The 19,014-nt window shown below is 39.6% G+C and overlaps 1 protein-coding gene across 6 annotated transcripts in view; it reads right to left on the reverse strand.

Moving 5' to 3' along the window:
• The window catches only part of LOC147315149 (unconventional myosin-VIIa-like), a 58,344-nt gene extending 40,690 nt beyond the window's left edge, over positions 1 to 17,654 (reverse strand). For 4 of the 6 annotated variants that reach the window (XM_086262406.1, XM_086262404.1, XM_086262405.1 and 1 more), the window contains exon 1: positions 10,555 to 11,049. In XM_086262406.1, the coding sequence (XP_086118532.1) occupies positions 10,555 to 10,653 (99 nt within the window). In that variant the 5' untranslated portion in view covers positions 10,654 to 11,049. Of the gene's footprint in view, positions 1 to 1,745; positions 2,172 to 10,554; positions 11,050 to 11,812; positions 11,881 to 17,218; positions 17,305 to 17,395 lie in introns of those variants that run through there. The other 2 variants (XM_086262407.1, XM_086262408.1) reach the window with 2 other exon arrangements.
• Positions 17,655 to 19,014: the final 1,360 nt, after the last annotated feature.

Raw genomic sequence — 19,014 nt, forward strand, 5'->3', positions numbered from 1 at the left:
ATACCTTTACTCTACACTCGACTGGCTTTTAATACAGTACCTGCAGCAGACTGACAATCCTTGCTTTGCTTTGAGGGTTTCTGTCTGACCTTTAATCAGTTCCAGACGTTTCTAGTAGGTTACCACTAGACCCAGTTTTTAGGTTTAATCCAATTTACATAAAGATTTTATGTTAAGCCAGTAATCTAAAATTTCACAAAAATTCATTGCAGCCATTTAAAATGGTACTCAGTAGTTTGTACGGCCTACAGAAGCTTGCATGCCTGATAACATCGGGGCCTGTTCCTAATGAGACAATAGATGGTGTCCTGGGATCTCCTCCCAGATCTTGACCTCAGATCAGGGCATCGCTGAGCTGCTGGACAGTCTGAGGTGCAACCTGGCAGAGTTGGATGGACCAAAACATAACGTCTCACTCAGCTGGATATAAGTCAGCTGAGCGTGGCTCCTCCTCAGTGGTATCAGATCCTCCATCCTCCATGTGCTGCCGGCATACTCTCACCACATGAGGCGTATCGTGCACCAGGAGGAACCTGGGACCCACTACAGCAGCGTAGGGTCTGACAGTAAGTCCAGGGACTTCATCCTGATACCTGATGGCAGTCACGGTGATATTGCCTAGCGTGTAGTGTCTGTGTGTCCGTCCATGGATATGCCTCCCCAGACCATCACTGACCCAATACCAAACCAGTCGTGCTGAATGATTTTACAGCTATCTTAATGTTTTCCACAGCTTCTCCAGACCCTTTCATGTCTGTCACACGTGCTCAGGATGACCCTGCTGTCATCTGTGAAAAGCACAGGACTCCAGTGGTTGACCTACCAATACTGGTATTCTATGGAAAATGCCAGGCGGGCTTCACGGTGTTGAGCAGTGAGCACAGAGCCCACTACAGGACGATGGGCCCTCAGGTCTCATGACTTTTGTTTCTGATTGCGTGGTCAGAGACATTCACACAAATGGCCTGTAGCTCTGCCAGTGCTCATCCTTTTCTTCCTGTCACAAAGGACCTTATACTGGTCCCGCTGATGGCTTGAGGACCTTCTGCGGTCCCTGTCTCCTGGAATCTCCTCCATGCACTTGAGACTGTGCTGAGTGACGCAGCTAACCTACTGGGAGCGGCAATAATGATGTGCCATCCAGGAGGAGCTGGAATACCTGTGCTACCTCTGTAGGGTTCGGGGGGGTGTCCACCTGTAAAGTTGTTCCTGTTTTGGGGGGTGTGTCATTGTTGTCTTTCAGCATTAACAGTCCCCTTAACTGACCAGCTCAATGCTCACGAAGTTTAACTGAAGCGTACTCTGACTGACAATTATTCCCTTAGTGTGTTGAGCAGTGTACAACACTATGAGGTCTTTAAGATACTATTGATGGGGGCTTAAAATGCAGCTCTTTGTACATGAGCAGGGGATTCTAAATTAAATTCTGGATTGAACAGGGAGAGAATGAAGAGAAGCTAAAATGGGAAGCATGAGTAAAAGAAGTATACACACATAAACAGCCATGTTAAAAACGTAAACACACATGATCTCTTCAGATGACCCATGAGTCAAAAGTGACCCAGAACAGAAAACCATGCATAATTATTTTAACACACAGTTCTGCAGTATTACATCAGCATTCTTCTCGTGTATAAGAAAAAAGGCACACGTAAATAACAAAGCAGGGAGCAACACAAATGCTACAGATAAAAGCCATGTAATTATGACTCATGAGACTTAAGACACAAGCAGTGTCAGCATACCGGCAGCAGAGTGCTGTGTTTCATCGCAGTGTTGACGTTGCGTATCAGCGCCCATTTGGCCTGATCCTTCTCATAAAGCTCCACATAATCCCGACGCTTGAACATCTTCACGTGCACAGTGAAAACTTACTTACAAGCACGCTCACAGTTATATCCAGAGGTAACGGTCTAGAGGCGATACCCACACGTATGAGAGGAAATGTTTCGAAATTGTTCAGATGTTCATTGAATTTTAGTTTCTTGCAAAATTCTCCAAAATCTTCAATGTTTAACAAACGAAATTCCTCCCAGATCACAGGCACACATCACCTCTGTTTGTCTTCACCGGGTTTATCTAAAAAAAAAAAAAGTTGGGGTCGTGGGGAAAAATAATTCCAAGAAAAACAGGTCGAGTATCAGTCCTCTTACAGTCAAACAGCTCTGCCCAGACCAGGGTCCTGTTTTCTGACCTTGCTGGATGTAAAAACTTCAATAAAGAAATCAATTTGAAAATGTGCAGTAAGTTTCCACTGTAATATTTTGGGACCAACAATCCTCCTGCTCTCTCGCTCTCTCCCAGACTCTCTACATCACATTTTGTTAACCCATCCCCTGCTGCCCATGGCAACCAGGTGTCACTTCCTCCTCAGGTGTGTCCTATGGTGTTGGATTTCTGCCTAGATAAGCCCACTGCAGGCTCCTACTGTCATAAATACGCTGTAGTCACCACAGGATGCATCACATAAGTAAAATAATGGCCTTTCACTTTCAGCTTAAATTTGAGAGGAGGGTAGAATTTGGTCATTTCAGATGCTGTCATGGTCCTGAGTCGGTGACCCAGTGTTTTTGAATTATTAATAGTCTTTGCTTTCATTATTATTTAGAATTTCTAGTCTCTTGGTTTCTGTGCCTCCTGTGTTTCATGTTTAGTTACTCTTGTTTCCGTGTTTGTTCCGTCTGTTCTCCTAACCAGTCATACTCCATGTCTGTGTGTCTAGCCTTGGCTGTGTCCCAATTCAGGGGCTGCATCCTTCGGAGGACCCAGCCTTCGGCGTCTATGTGGGGCTTGTCCTTCGAAGACCGAGAAGGCTGGAAGTGTGAGGCTGAGATTTGTATCACCAGCTGTCTCGGTGGAGTTAAACTCAGCTGTCTGCTCCTTGCTCACTAAAATATATCAGGACGTGAGTAAATTCTCGACCATCTCACACTTCTGTTTAATCAGTTTTCTGTTTGACGTTTATTCAGATGTGTGAAAACTATAACTTTAATCTCAGCCAAACCGATTTACTCAGGAACAAATGAAACACTGAAAAAAGCCAAACTAGCATTTTTAAGTTATCTAAGTGATTTATATATCATGTTTAACCTGAGTAGCGAAGGACTGCGCAGGTCTGAAAACAATGTGCTGGGAGTCCAGTGTTCTCGCCGGCTCGAGTGAGCCTTGACCACCCAGTCAGCTATCGAGCTGGTGGGTAACATGTAATATGTGATGTCTTGATAAATCAAGCAGATATTTGAAGTTTACAAACCTACTTTCTTGAAAATATCTTAAAAGTTTATTTTGTGACCCAGAAAGAGTAATATTTCAAACTCTTTAGTCGTGCTCCTCCGCCATTGCTGCATTTTAAAAGTATTTTTATATTATTATAAAAATATTATAAATAATGATTTAAATAAAAAAGTATTGAAAATAGTAATAAGAGTAATATTAAAACTAAGTATTTGCCGCCATTGTTGGAAACTGGAATTTGCTGGACCACGCTATGAATTCTGGGATAGGTTGGGCCACGGAGGATACACCCAACCCCCCCTGAAATTCGGCGAAATGAAGAATGGGTCGGCCGCATTTGGAGCAGCCTCCTAATTGGGACAGCCTTTGTCGCCCGGCTGTGACATAATAGGCCAAACCAAAACGGATTAAAAGTTTGCACATAAATAAATGACGAGTGAAACTTGCCCAACCACAAAGAAACTCGTTGAAAAGAGATCTGATGAGATCTCTTTGAGATTTGTCTATAATGTTAAAGGTAAAAAGTAGCTTTTGAGTTGTAGGAAAAAATGTCTCTTTGCATCTAAATTTGGTGAAAATGAAATGACTTACTGTTCCAGACTTACTCCAGAGAACAACGTCTTTGCAAATAAATAAATGTCAGATTAGAGCCAGACCTTTCTCAATGTGAGGCAACGCTGCTGACTGCTTCATCACTGCACTGCATCAGTATGTGGGATCAAAATGTTTTTACTGTCCAGAGGCTTGTACAAATAAAATATCTGAACGGACTGGCATAAACTTTGATATGAATAATAATCTGTCTTAAATGACCCACTGACCCAGACTTTTTTAGTTTTGAGTGGATGGGTGGAAAATTTAATTAGCTTCAACTCTAAAACATCCTGTCGGCCATTATTATTGTTTTTGACGGTTTTCATATTGGTTTGTTTATCTTCTTCCTCTCCAACTACAGAAGAATGCCAGCCGTGTTCAGCATGAGACGTGAGCTCTGACTCAGGGGTGAGTGTGTCACCATGAATAGCTGTTTGAGTGTGCGTTACATATAAGTCACTTTAATTAAGTAACTACTCCATCTAGCCAACTGAGCCACCTGAACATTACACCACCAAGCATCTGTCACACACACACACACACACACACACACACACACACACACACACACACACACACACACACACAGAGAGACCACATGCTGAATTATTTAACACAGAGGATCTGTTTGGTGTCTGTCTGTCTCTTAGTTTATATTTCTTGTTGTGTGCCGCTCTCTTTCTCTTTCTCTCTCTTTCCCTTCATTTTCTTTTCCATGTTTCCTTTACTGCTGTTATTTCTGACAAACAGCTGTATGTTACAGTGCTGAACACTTGCTGTAGGTTTGGATGGTAACTGATGAGCTTATGGAAACAGCACTGAGATCAGAGAGATGAGTTTGTTACTTGAACAGAAATCTAATTACACGACTACAAACAAAGTTTAGTAAATATTATTTCTCATATGCATAGACTAACATAAACATTTTTTCTTTAAGCAAATTTTTTTTTTTTGAAAATTCCTAAATAGAGCGATTTTAAAGACATTTTGCAGCCAATTTCAGCATTTGCATTGCATTTCTATTTCTCCATGAATCTGAATATTTCCTGCATCTCTGTAACACAGTATAATGAAGTTATCTGATGCATCTATTCCAATGTCTCATCATGGTGATTCTGAAAGTGTTGGGAGACTCATTTTCTTTGTGACTGTTAAATGACTGTTAATGTTAATGTTAATGTGAAGCTATGAAAATGTTTTTAAAGAACTATAAGATGAGACAGATTTCTTCCTTGAGTTTGTCCTTTTAGCTCCGCTTCTTCAGTTCACCTAACAAGCATTTATTTGGGCTAATGGAAGAAACTGGAGTACCCACAGGAAACCTATGCAGGCACATGGACATGTACAGAACTCCACAGAGAAAGACCCCACCCAGGCAGTGACTCCTTACTGCAGTGGGTTATACATCTGCCTAACAAGTGAAACACAAATAACTTGGCAGCTGCTCAAAAAACTCCCAAAATCAAATATGTGGATCTACCTGCTGATAATCTGAGCTTCCCATTTAAATACCAAAACCAACAATTCCTCAAACCAGGCTCACACTGGCCTGTTGCCCAGTGTGAGCTGGGACAGGCTCAAATAGGCCCTGTAACCATGTTTCAGGGCAGTATTCCCCCCACGGCAACCCCCAGTCTCACATTAACAGCTTTATATAGAAGTCATTCAGAGATCAATGAAGCCCCCAGGTCAACTAACCAGACAGCAAATGGGGACATGACCCACTGAACAGCACCGGGAAGCTCGTGTGACCAACCAGGATATAAAACTCTTTGAGCCACACACTTCATTCTGCACAGTGTTAATACTATAGTAATCTCAGACATACAGTTTTCAAGTTTTCACACTGACACCCCACTCAAAGCTTCTGTTTACAAGAAGCAACCAGTCAGAACAAAACTGTCTTAAAGGGAGAAGGAGGGAAGCTTGTTTCAGACAGAATAAACTGAGAGCCTTAAAAATGCATAGAAATTATTATTTTGAACTGTGAATCATGCAAAGCTACTTTAGAAGAGTCAAAAAATAAAAACTCAGAGCAGAAAATTAGCAAAATAACTTGATTTAAGGTGCTTTAAGGAGGTCTGCAGGTTTAGAAGAAACCATTATATTTATAGAGAGCATCTTTTCTGTGCTTTTTCAGTTGAGGGGAAGTTAGAATCAGGCAGTCTCATATGGAAAAGTTATATATAAATCTTATAAAGTTTGTATCTGTCTTGTGTGAAACTTGTATGAAAGCATACAAGAGTGAAAACAGATATAACATTCTTTGAAAAATTATTGAAATGAAACTTGTATGTTTTGAATACTTACTAAAGAAATATATGAAAGTGGCCACTTTCATGAGTAAATCATATAAGCCTTATATGATTCACTATATGAAGTAGGCCACATCTGATGCAAGTCTTTATAAGTTTTTTCTATTTCTTTTCCATATGTGGTTGTCTGGCCATCATAAGAAATAACATTAATTCAAGCAAAACATGTAAATTATTAGTACTTGTCTTCAAAGATGATTTAAAGACTCAAACTGTTGTCAAACTTGAGCTTCTACACAAATATGAAAAATATCTTTTGCCAAATGGGCCTCGTCTGCAGACACAGCAGCGCATTATGTCCTGCCAGTTCTGTACTTTTTCCAGTTTACATGAGACTGTAGAGTAAACTACAACTTCACTGATACAGAACACAGACTCATGAAAAGCACATACGCCCTGCCGTCTCATTCTTTGGACAAACGTGACTGAGACGAGCCACACTGATGTAATGTCCATGCTGCCTGCAGTGGATGGGTGTGTGTCATCACCTCTTTCATCCGGTAAATAATTCAGGCCTGACATGAGCCAGGTACTCACTTGCAGCTGCTATGGTGTCTCCTGTGTGGAAAGGTAACAAAATGCAGATAGAGGCCTCTGGATGTCAACTATGAACCACGGTGTCCCCACGTACTACCCGTATGAAAACAGTTATTCCTGTTCCAAATGATAAACTATGAATGTACGTCATTCTGCTCCCCGTTCTTTTAATGGGGTTTAAATTTTGTAAGTGACTTTGTAACAATGCTTTTGGTAAGTAACCCACATTTAGTCTTTTCCTTGAATAAAAATGCAAACAATAAAGAAAACCCTGCCCGAGGATGCTGACTCCTGTCACACTTTATCCTCTAAACCACAAGATGTCATTTTATCCCGTCATTTATTGACTGACATGATGCATAACATGGGGTTCCTCTCACAATAGAATTTTCCTTGACTTTTAGGGCAGCAAGCATTAAGTAGCTTTGATATCTGTTATTTGAAAATGTGTCTGATCAACAAATTAATGTCACAAAATCTCTTGTCAATGAGATTCTTAGTCTAAAGGCTCCGGCCAAGTCACAGCTGTAACTTTTATGCGTCTTGTTACTTTCGAAGGTTCACTTCAAGTTACACAAACTGTTTCCAGAGTGTGTGAGTATCATCTCACCACTGCAGACTGCACAGCGTCCGTCTGAACCTCTTCTTCAGGTGAGTCTGCCCTCTGCTGGAGTTTTTGAACATTTTAGTACCAGTTAGTCTGAAACTGTAGCTGCAGGTTACGTTACTCAAATTGTCAACGCTGTCACCAGATCTCAGTCCAGTAGAGCACCTTTTGGGATGTGGTGGAATGGGAGACTCACATCGTGGACGTGCAGCTGACAAACATACAGCAACTGTGCGATGCTGTCATGTCAAAATAAACCAAAATCTCTGAAGAAGGTTTCCAGCTACTGGTCTATGTCATTAAAACAGTTCTAAAGGTAGGATGGAGTCAAATCAATGCTGGCAAAATGTAACTAAAGCAGCCACTGACTGTGTTTCTTTAAAACCTTATTTAACCATTAGGGGAACTTTTAGGAATTAGAATATATTTTGTGAGAATTTCCTGGTCGATATTTGCAGCATTAACCTGGCATGATGTCAACAGAAGGAGAAACCAGAGCTCCTATAAACGATAACCTACATAGTGACATGCAAACTCAAGACTGAAGGGCCCCAAACCTAGGACACTCTTAAGAGAACTTACACACGAAAACCACACACTGCCGATACAGCTAAACAAGCCTCCTCACATTTTGATTATATGGGAATAAACCAACCTAAAGAGACATTCGGATCATTGCAGAAATCCTGAATAATCCAATAATTTAAGACAAAGGCGGACGAGACAGTTATTAAGTGAATATACGAGCAACAAATGCATTTACAGCTAATTTGCATTTAGATTGGAGTGACAAATCAAAGGTCACAGGATGAGATATGATGATATGCTAATTGTGCCATAAAATCATAAACAGGCTCTTCTTTTTGCATCAATGAACAAATAAAAGCCCTCTGCAGCGAGCACACAGAGAAAATAATCTTTGAACAATAAATTCACAAGAAACATTCATGTTGAAAGAGCAATAACACAGCAAGTTTTTACACAGTGCAACTACAAAGACTGAAACTGTGTGGCAAAAGCTTATAGACTCATATTCTCCCACAGACTGTGGATTCTCCAGGTGCCACAGACAATCAGAAATGGAGGACAAGCTTGTTGTTGCCACCTGTGGGCAGCTGAATGATTAAACTTTGATTTCCTGCAGAGACAGGACAAAAAAGGGGAGCTTAGATTCTGAATTCCAGGTTTTTTATTTGTACTTGTGAAGGAAGTGCTTAATATTAATATGTGATTGGAAACTTAACAAAAAATAATTTTACAAAATTTAAATTGTTTAATGTCTTGCACCTTTGCACCTCCTACTGGCCTTGCAGTGACAGTGTAAGAGACTGTGAGTTGCCTGGGATCAACTGTTCATTGTCTACAGCTGAGAAGCTGTGGATATGGTACGTCTCAGGTTGTTTTCAGAGGGACACCACTTCTTTTGAAGAGTGCCATAAAAGCTAATATTTCTTTGGCAAATTTAAGTAATTTATCATTCGTCTTTTAACTCCATTTTTGATCTTGTCTAGATGGTTAATGCATCGTGCTCATCAGGTGGGCTCTGGCTATGCCTCTAAGCTGAACTGTTTAATGTTTCACGTACCACATATTAGCATTTTATCACATCAAGTGAGTGTTTTTACACAGCCACTCTGATCAAACTGGCGTTCTTAAGACCCAGTCTTAGAGGCCTGCTTGGAGATATACCTGCAGCTTTAGGTGTCTTGTTACCCTTTCTGTGAAAATGGTTCCCTAGAAGTTATGCAAGCTCTCTCCAGAGTCTGTAAGTATCATTTCACCACAACAGTGTCTGTCTGCAGGTTGTGGTCTGCCCTCTGCTGCTCTGCATGAAAGTTTTACTACACCTCTGTCTCACAACTCAAGCAGGCGTGTTTGGTAAAGAGCAGATATCTCTGAATTATAGTCTATCATAACTACTGGCGTCTGTTTGATGCTCCCATAAACATTTAGGAGGTTGATGGATGTTACTACTTTCACCAGAAACAGAGAACTATAACATAATTACATAACATTATTAAAACACAACATAATTATAATATAGTCTCGTATCTAATAGTTTATAATCTTTTTGGATGGATAGTATTATATGGACATAAATGGGTTTTAAAAAAATAATTCTTCAGCCCATGGCCACGCCCACTGTGTGCAGCCAACCACACACAAATAATGGATATGTGCCTGCTGATCTGACATCACAAGACAGCCATCTTCACAGACCCCAGAGTTTCCCACAGTCTATGAACTGAAGAGCATCGTTGAGAGCAATTCAAAGAGGCTCTTTGTGGCTTCACAAATCAATAGCCTGGTCTTAGGCCCCGGAGGAAGTAGTTTTCGTCTGAGGATTGATTCGTTTAAACATCTGAGAACTGAGCACCTCACTCCCCAACACCTCCCTTAAACTGTGAAGCTTCAGGATGGAGGACGTGCAGTGAGGTATGGGGAAACAAGGGGACAAAGGAGGTCATAGACAAAGAAGGTGGGATGGTGATTCCTCAGCAGGTGATGACTGATTGAACACAGAACACAGATTCTCCTTGGTGTTAATGTGATGGTGCTTCAAAGTGAAAATTTATCCTGAAATCAGCAAACATATGCTAGATAAATGGATCGTTTCACATAAGACTCTTAAGAGATACCTGAAGGTCTTGAAACACTGTCATCGAAGGTTTGGGCGTGGACGGAACAATTTATTAAGGAAATAAAAATGATTAATCGCAGATCACCATAACAGTTCAGTGGACAAATAATGTTAAATGTATTTATTTAATGAAATCACGCTTCAGTTGGTGTAACATGTGCTCCAGCTGATATTTAGAAGTAGACCATTAATTAATTAGAGCTATTTAACGTAAATAAACACAGGTTGGGGTGAAAGAAGCCAAACAAAAAAGCCAAAATCCTACAAGAGCATTTTGTACTATGTAGAAAGGATAAAATAAACTATGAGAAATGTCAGAGAGATTTATTTGATATGTACATAAAGTGTAGTAGGAGTGATCTTCTATGTGTATGTTTTTAAGCAATGATGCCGTTGTCTCAGGTCATGTGCACCGACTCTCACTTGGACTACTGACCCAACTCAGGGCTTTATAGGTCACCATGTGACCTGATCACAACGTTCCCTCTTAAACTTTTAAAGAAAAGACTCAAAACCTCTTATTTTTCTAGCAGCAGGTGATAACTCAGCATAAACTAAAACACACAGCAATTTGTGTTTATAAATGACAATCATTCAAACATCCCCTAATTGGACCTGAAGTTTACCTTGATGAGGGTGGTGCATTTGTAGCTGAGGCGGCGTATGTTTGGATCCCAGCCCTCCAGCGCCCAATCAGATCCCTTCCTGTTTATTTTCATTGCCATGGTTACCACATTAACACCTGCATACTGCTCATCTACAGAAAATCCTTCATGTTTAAAAAAAAAAAAAAATCTTTTTCAAGCCAGATTTGACAAACGACTGCTGATCGGGACTTTTCCAAAGTAGAGTAATAAAAAAAATATGTACATAAAAATTCCTTTTTCCATGTCGTCTTCCAGATTCAACAGTTGCTTTATTCCACGGTCGAAGTAAAAATGTCCTGCTCCTGAATTATTTCCCCCAACTGTCTGTTTTTCCTCCTCACATAAGAACCTAAAAAATGTATTCCACTGACTGAGTAAATCATGCCTCCTCTCCTGTTTAGTTTGGTTACACCTTTGCAGACTGGATAAAAGTCAGAGTGTGTCTGACGAGACAAACATTCACAGAAGAGATGGGTGGCGTATTATTCAATGTATTTGCTTGTTCTGTTGGCTCGCCCCATTTGTGCCTCTGCAGCAGGGGAACGCTGTCAGGGCTCATTAGCTGATCAGAAAAGAAGACAAGTTCAGTAGCGCATTAACTAAGTATCAAAGAGGTTGATACAAAAGTAGTACACACACACACACACACACACACACACACACACACACACACACACACATACAGCATCTTGTTTGATTTGACTGGTCTCCCTGTTTACAGTGTGTGCATGCTTTTTAAAGAAAGAGTAAATAAAGTGGGAACACTGTAGCTTCAGATGTTCTTTCTTCTTTCATTATTTTGTGTCATACAGTATATGTTGTTACAGTGGTGAATGTTTGTGTTAAACATGACAAAAGCTTCACATGAGGTCAGCTTGCATGCCAGTCCCTCTGTGCCAAAAGCTCCAGCTTAAGAGTACTCCAAATGCTCTGTTTCATATGTTTTACTCTCATTTCTGTCTGATGTCACTGATTGCACGTATCCATAGTATGTTCATCGAAAGTGCACAGTTTAGCCCTACTAACCCAACCGGCTGTTCAAATCATGCAAACCTTTTGTAGTAGAGTGTAACAGTGAACGATTTGGAGCTGGAAAGGAGTATGTATGTGTGTGTGTGTGTGCGCGCGTGTGTGTGTGTGTGTGTGCGCGCGTGTGTGTGTGTGTGTGTGTGCGTGTGTGCATGCGTGCGTGCGTGTGTGTGTGTGTGAGAGTGTCTGTGTGTGTGTGTGTTTTCACCTGCTGTAAAATGACCATGGCCCTGGTTTTTATCCTTATGGTTGGACATCAGCAGTCACCTGTAGACTCTAATGAAGAGAGTGAGAAATAGATTCGTTTATTCAGAGTTTGCTATAAATACATGAAAAATGATAATGATTCAGATCATCTCACAGTGAACTCATCATTATGTATATCATTATGAATTATAAGGTTTTGGGTCTGATGTATAATTAGAAACAAACAGAATAGACAAACTGTATTGAAATAAATAGAGACTAATACAACCTCAACTAATTTGTCAACATGGCGGCAGGTTGTAAAGTAGTGCCCGAACATCTGAGAAACTACAATGTTATAAGCTGCCATACTGATTAATTATAGAAAGTGCAGAGGCCTTGAAAATTACTTGTTCCCATTTTCAAATACTCACTCAACAAAGTGATTAATAAAACACTTTTATTAATCATGTATCAGTAAAACAGACGTTCACTGATAGAAACCTTTATAAAGGGCTCCAAGGGGAAAATAACTACTTACAAATGGCACAAAAATGCCACATGAAACTTTGCCAAAGTTCATTAAGAGAGCCTAATGAAAACTGGCAGTGCATTCTACGGTCAGATGAACCCAGAATAAATGAATCTGGGTCAAATGAGGTCCAGAATGTCTGGCACAGATGAGCTTGGGACCATCACTGTGCAAAAACATGGGAGAGTGAGTGCTGGTATGAGTGCAAAAAAACAACAACACACAGCAGAGGCACCTGAACAGTATTCTGTTACAGTAAACAGGATAACTGGGTTTGTTCTTTTCAGGTCACTCGCATGCAAACAGTGTTTATGCATGTGTATCTGTGTGCATGGGAATTAGTGTTAATAAATTATTCAGGCTCCTCTTGATGAAGCTTCAGGCTGATCCTTTGACTTTTTGACGTATGACAGCTGCAACACCTCAACCTCATTAGACGCTTTGTTTGGGTTTCTCTTTGAACCGCAGCACAGCTTGAGTTACACCAGAGCTCTGAACAGAGCCTGGTTCAACCTTTAAGACCGCCATTATATCAAATCTAAATGTTCTCCGGTGAGTCAGGTGTGCAGTGCACTTCAGACAGGATGTTGTTTGATTTGCCTTCTTTTCATTCACTTCAAAAGTTTCCTTAATTTACATCACAAACATTTAACATCTTTTACCAAACTACCTCTAATTGTCTAATTTTAACTTTGTAGTAATCAGTGGTTTTTCTATTATGGTGTTATTATGGTATAGAAAATGTCTTCAGTTTTATTCTTTATTTTGTTTATTTTTATAGAGCTGGGAGGAGGTTTTTGGATTGGTACGTCTACATAAGTGACTAAAATATTGTCACCTTAAACTGAAGCAACAAATTCCTGTCTGAAAACTGAACTTAAACAAACAAATTAAAAACTAATGAAAGGTACAAAACTTTAATACCTATGACCTCAAGAAAATTAAACAAATAAATAATATTGTAATATTTTCAAAAATAAGCAGGTAAAGCCATGAAATCTTTAGCACTTTTGAAAGAAAACATTACTGTAATAATTGTCCAAGTATAAAATAAATGCTTTTTGAATAAAAACTGTTATCAGATAAGTCTAGAGGAATAAACAGAAAGCAGGAATAATACAGCCAGTGTCAGCCAGACTACAGGGTGTAAATTGAAAAAGAATTTAATTCCAGCTCGATGTCTATTGTTGCATTTAACTTCTTTTGTCCTTTGTTTCTCGAGTCTCTCTCCCTCACTGACCTTTGCTAATTCTTCCGGGACTTTAAAGGTCACAAAAATGGTCTAATAATAACAACAGAGAGAATTACCATCACATACATGTCATACAAACACATGAAATGTCTCTCTCTCACACACACACACACACACACACACACACACACACACACACACACACACACACACACACACACACACACTATCAATATTTCAGCATCTAATTACCCCAGCAGGGGGCTGGGACAAAGGTTGTGTGCAGTCATGCCGTGTATGTCTGCACGTATCAGATTTTATACCTGTACATTAATACACAGTAGCCAAAAAAACCTCACAGTGTAAGTGAAACATCCTCCAACGGTGAGGCAATGTTTAGACGGACAGAAACAAAATGATAAGGGAAGAAAGAAAAGCAGTGATAGGAGTGACTGTAAAAAAGAAGAAAAGGATGTAAATGGAGAAAAAACTTGGAGTAAATAAAGGGAAATGTGAAAGAAGAACGAAGGATGAAAAGCAGGAAAAAGAGTCAAACAGAGAGAGAGCAAATATTCACAGATAATTAAAAATAGGAGGACAGGTTAGGCTGTAGGAGAGGGTGAATAAAGAAACACCTCTCTCTAAACTAGCTGCAAAAGTATGCAAGCTACACAAGAGAGGCTACCTCCATGTTTAAATGATTTATCACAGCTTGTGTCCTTCTAGCAGGGCCTTCGAGAGAGGACATTTGAAACAACTACAAACGTGTTTTGAGCTGCAAACACGATGTGAGCATATCAGTATTTTATATCATATCAGTTCTGAAAGTAAATTCTGGTTTACAGCCTTTTTAGCAATACTTCCTGCCAGTGCAGGGGTTAGTTTCCACCTCACTTCCAGTAGTTACTTTATCTAGTGAATGTTTAGTGTCTGTTTTTGCTGTTAAAGAATGAGGAATGTTACAGGATAAAGCACATGCCCGCCCCTCCCTGACCCTGATTCTGCTGAAGGTTTCTTCCTGTTAAAAGGGAGTTTTTCCTTCCCACTGTCACCGAGTGCTTGCTTGCACCGAGTGACTGTTTTTCTCTCTGTTACTGTAGGTTCTTTACCTGACAATATAAAATGCTTTGAGGTGACTGCTGTTGTGTTTTGGTGCTATATAAATAACTCTGAATTGAACTGAATTTGACTTCATGCAGCTTTAATTCTTTTAAATACCAAAGAATTGCACTAAGAACTGAAACCACTAAACCCTGACTCGTCTCTCTCCTCATGACAGTGTGGAAGCTGGATTTTTGGTTTTAGAAGACTTTGACACGGCTGTGCTTTAGAGAGCGGTGCTATTGTCACCTAAACCTTATCAGCCTGAATAACCAGAGCGTGCTAACAGTCTGTGGACCTAAATCTAATTCCTGCTTGCCCTTCATGACCTACTGATAGGCCTGAGGGAGGTACTGCATACCCCCCACTGAGTCAGGCACACTGGCTAAATTAAAACCCTTTAATTGGACAGCTGTGAACTAATATGGTCCAAAAGGCAATCGGTTTTGGGTAGCTTTCCAGGACAGACCCACTTGAGAGAGACTGGACATTTTAGTTACTGTGACAAAAAACAAACAAACAAACAAACAAAAAGCTTCCATTTACATAATTTAAATGAAAGATAATAATTTAAATGAAAAACTGTAGACCACATGATCAATGTGAAGTCTCCATCCTGCATAGTTTCTGTGTTTATTAAATTAGATATATGAAAATTTAAGCATTTGTAATGCATCCCACGCAAACATGCCTTTTGCATCACATTTGGTTTAACACATTTAGCTGCTGTGTATGCATAAAAAAACAACAAAATTCATGTGACTCATGTAATTTAGGACAACCTCGATGGGTGTTTGCCGGAGCTCTGCAGGCCTCATTTCTCCTCAAGAATAGCGTTTACAAAAGTGGGTACCAGCATGACGCAGCCAGAACCACAGAAACTCTCAAGATGCATTTTGTGTAATGCAGAAAAAAACTAATCAAGTCGAGAGCATTTATAGAGCACCTTTTAAAGCAACAAATGCTGAGCGATGCCGACGGTCTAAACACATAAATGCATCTATAACACATAATAAATCAACCACTGCCAGCTAATCAAGATCAAATTTAAAACAAAGTCAAACTTGCATTTTTAAAGTATTAAAAGTAGTGGCCTGTTCCTAAGCTTAAGGGTGGCAACTGAAAAACCAAAATCCTCCTTTATTTTAAATCTGGATGCAGGAACCAGGAGCATCTGGTCAGATCTAAGCAAACTGGTTGGGACACGAAAGTAAACAAGTCCCACCAAGTTATGAAGGAGCCAATTATTAAGAATATATTCCCTATATTTTTGACAGTGTCCTGCCATTTAGTAAACCAGAGGAGCGAGCTTCAGCTCAACTTTATGTACTCATTAAGCAACTTTCTTTATTCCCCCTGATGAGATAGTGTCACCAAAGAGCCCATTTTACTAAGACAACCCCCCCCCCCCCCCCCCCCCCACTAATTTATTTATGGATTAATAAAGTATTCTGATTCTGATGATTCTGATGAAACCAGAATAAATACCAAATATACACTGAACTCTACTTTAAATATTTCAATTGTTTCTGCATGCCTGCAGACTGTACTATATGAAAAACACATCTCTTACAGTGACAGTATCACATGTCATGTCTTCAGCTTGATTCTTTGCCTCCAGAAAGACAAAAAGAAGTCAAATAATTCAGCTGATGCTGTTGTTGCTCATATTAGCTGGTTGTGCTGAAACATTAGTGTCAACATGACCTTTAGGCAATGCCCAGTTCAGGAAATATGCATTGTAATGTGCAAATTAAAGATAAAAGTATAAAAGCTTGTGAGTACCCAGGGAGGGAGCAGGAGTAGCAAACCTGCAGCACTTTATGCTCAACATTTAAAGATACTGCAGGTTTGATACATGCAAACAGTGTGATCAGTAAGAATTGAAGGAGGAGTGTTAAAAAGGAACCAGAGATTAATCATGTGCAGCTGAACAAAGTATCAAACAAAAAAACAAGGGCCAAAAGAGAGAGACCTTTTTACTGACACCGATCCCACAAAATAACGTGTTTACATTTGAAATACGATGTCCCGAAACAAGTCACACTTCAGCCAAATATCATTCATATGCTGAATTTTCCAGTGTTTAAATTTGAGGGAAAATTGTTCTGAGAGGCAGATGTTCAAACATGTTCTATTTTTTTGGTCTATTTTCTGTATAATAAAAGTGGTTTCTGTCATGCATTTAATATTATTATTATTAAACAGCCTGATATGATACCAGTGCAAAAAGCAAATAGCATTAAAGACGCAGACTAACATCCCTGCTTATGTTTACATGATTTCTGAACAACTGCTGTTTGATGAATACTGCAATGCTGAATTTGCACGGGTATTTTGTCTGTGTGATTACTGCATCGATATAATTCAACATGTTGTAAACTTGTTAAATAGTTCTCTTAATATTTTAAGAAATAAATAAAGACATGCCACCTGGAACACCATGTGGGAACACATGGTGATCCCTTAAATCACACACACACACACACACACACACACACACACACACACACACACACACACACACACACACACACACACACACACACACACACAGATTTAGGAGATTATGAATAAAGCCAGTATGCCTCTGTAAGCCTCACCAGTTTGCGTGATCTGAACACTTCTTGCCTCTTCTGTTTCACTCTCCGTCTCCTGTTGATCCACTGCTGGTCTCGTTTCAGACGTCCTGTGTGGTGGATGGAAGGATGAAGAAAAGGAAAAAAGACTGAAACTGTTGTTAATTCCACAGTGTGACACTTTTTTTGTCCTTTCCACACCTTTTCTCGTATATATGCTTATTTCCAGTCTCTAACTTTCTCAGTTTCTTTCTCTCTTTCTTCTTCTGTTTGCTTCCAGTGTTAAACTCTCATACATGACTAATTCTCTTCTTCCTACATCTGTTTTTGCACATTCTCTCACTCTTCCTCTGTGAAGTCATACAGAGGTATAAGAATGGCTCCCTTCTCCTCCCTTCCTCCCTCCCTTTCTTGCCGGTATTAAGAGTGACACGGCAAGCTGCTCATTCACTGCCACTGATCCCTGTTTCCCTGTGTGAGAGAGACAGAGTTAGTGGGGGGTGATGTGGTTCAACATAGAGGAGGTTGTAATTAGACACAACATACACACACACACACACACACACACACGTCGGGCAGAGAGAGAGAAAATGTTGCAACAGTTGCATCAATGCAGACAAAAGAAAATCGTTGCATGCACTACTTTCATAAATAGGCTGCAGTAAAAGTCTATTTCTGTCCTTACGGGCACAGTCTATACTGATGTGATCTCCTAAGGGCTGATTATTGGACCCCAACATTATGCCCATTTAAAGGACCAAAAAGCAGTAAGAGTACACATTTTTACCACTCGTAGATTTTATTGTGCAGTATCAGGAGAAAGTCTATGTTCTCCTAACATAAACTGGGCTTTCTCCAGATGCACTTGTTTCCTCGTACAGTCCAGAGACATGCATGTTCGGTTAATTAGCAGTTTTCTTTGGGCTGTAGTTCCACATGTGATATTTGAGTGGCCAGCAAGACAAGAAAAGTTCTATCCATTTCCAATTTTCTGCAACAATAACAATACTTAACAGAATTAATGAGACTCATGTAACGAACTCTAAAATATCCACTTTCAGTACTACTCTCCAAAAGGCACAAAGCACAAGGGTCCAACTAAGTGCCTCACACACAGGATTCACTTTGAGCACCTTAACGATCCAGTGATAAGCTGTTAAAAGTACAATAAGAGAGAGCAGCAAAATGGTTTGATCAGTCAGAAGATCAGCCAAAAACATGTACTGAGTTTATATCAAGCTAATCTTTAAGTTTAAAAGTTTCAGGAGCAGTACAGATTACTTCTGAATAAAACGTGAGAAAGCAACTAAGATGCATGCATCTCCCCATATTTTTAGGAAATGTCATCTTGTTAATCGGTATGATGATTAAGTACATGATTAAATCTCTTCAAGCACATTTCATTTGATATTACTAGTGAAGAGAATCCTTCTTCAGGGAAAGGAAATATGTGATCTTCTCTCTTTGAGTTACAAGTTGAACAGCTGTGAGTGAGCACCTGAGAATAAGAGCACTATTAGTTACATTTAATTAAACACATACTGCTATAGCTCAACATTTTATTTGCCAGTATGTACCATTGTTTTCCAGCTCTGTTATATATTAGAATATTAGAGCTTATGAATATTTATGATTCACAACAATTTGAAAATGTAATCCAAAAATCTAATCTAATTATTATGTGTGATCTGAGTTTATTTTTGCATTGTTAGTGTGTTAGTGGTGTTATTTTCTTTGTCTAAGTGCATAGACTGCAGTATACTTATATGCAGTATTTAAAAAATAACTATACTACACTTCTTTAAACATACCATTTAGAT

The sequence above is a fragment of the Aulonocara sp. 'chitande type north' Nkhata Bay genome, linkage group LG14 (genome assembly GCF_057382095.1).
Source record: "Aulonocara sp. 'chitande type north' Nkhata Bay isolate Kocher_YH1m ecotype deep benthic linkage group LG14, A_spYH_male_GT1.1, whole genome shotgun sequence".
NCBI classification, from domain to species: Eukaryota; Metazoa; Chordata; class Actinopteri; order Cichliformes; family Cichlidae; genus Aulonocara; species Aulonocara sp. 'chitande type north' Nkhata Bay.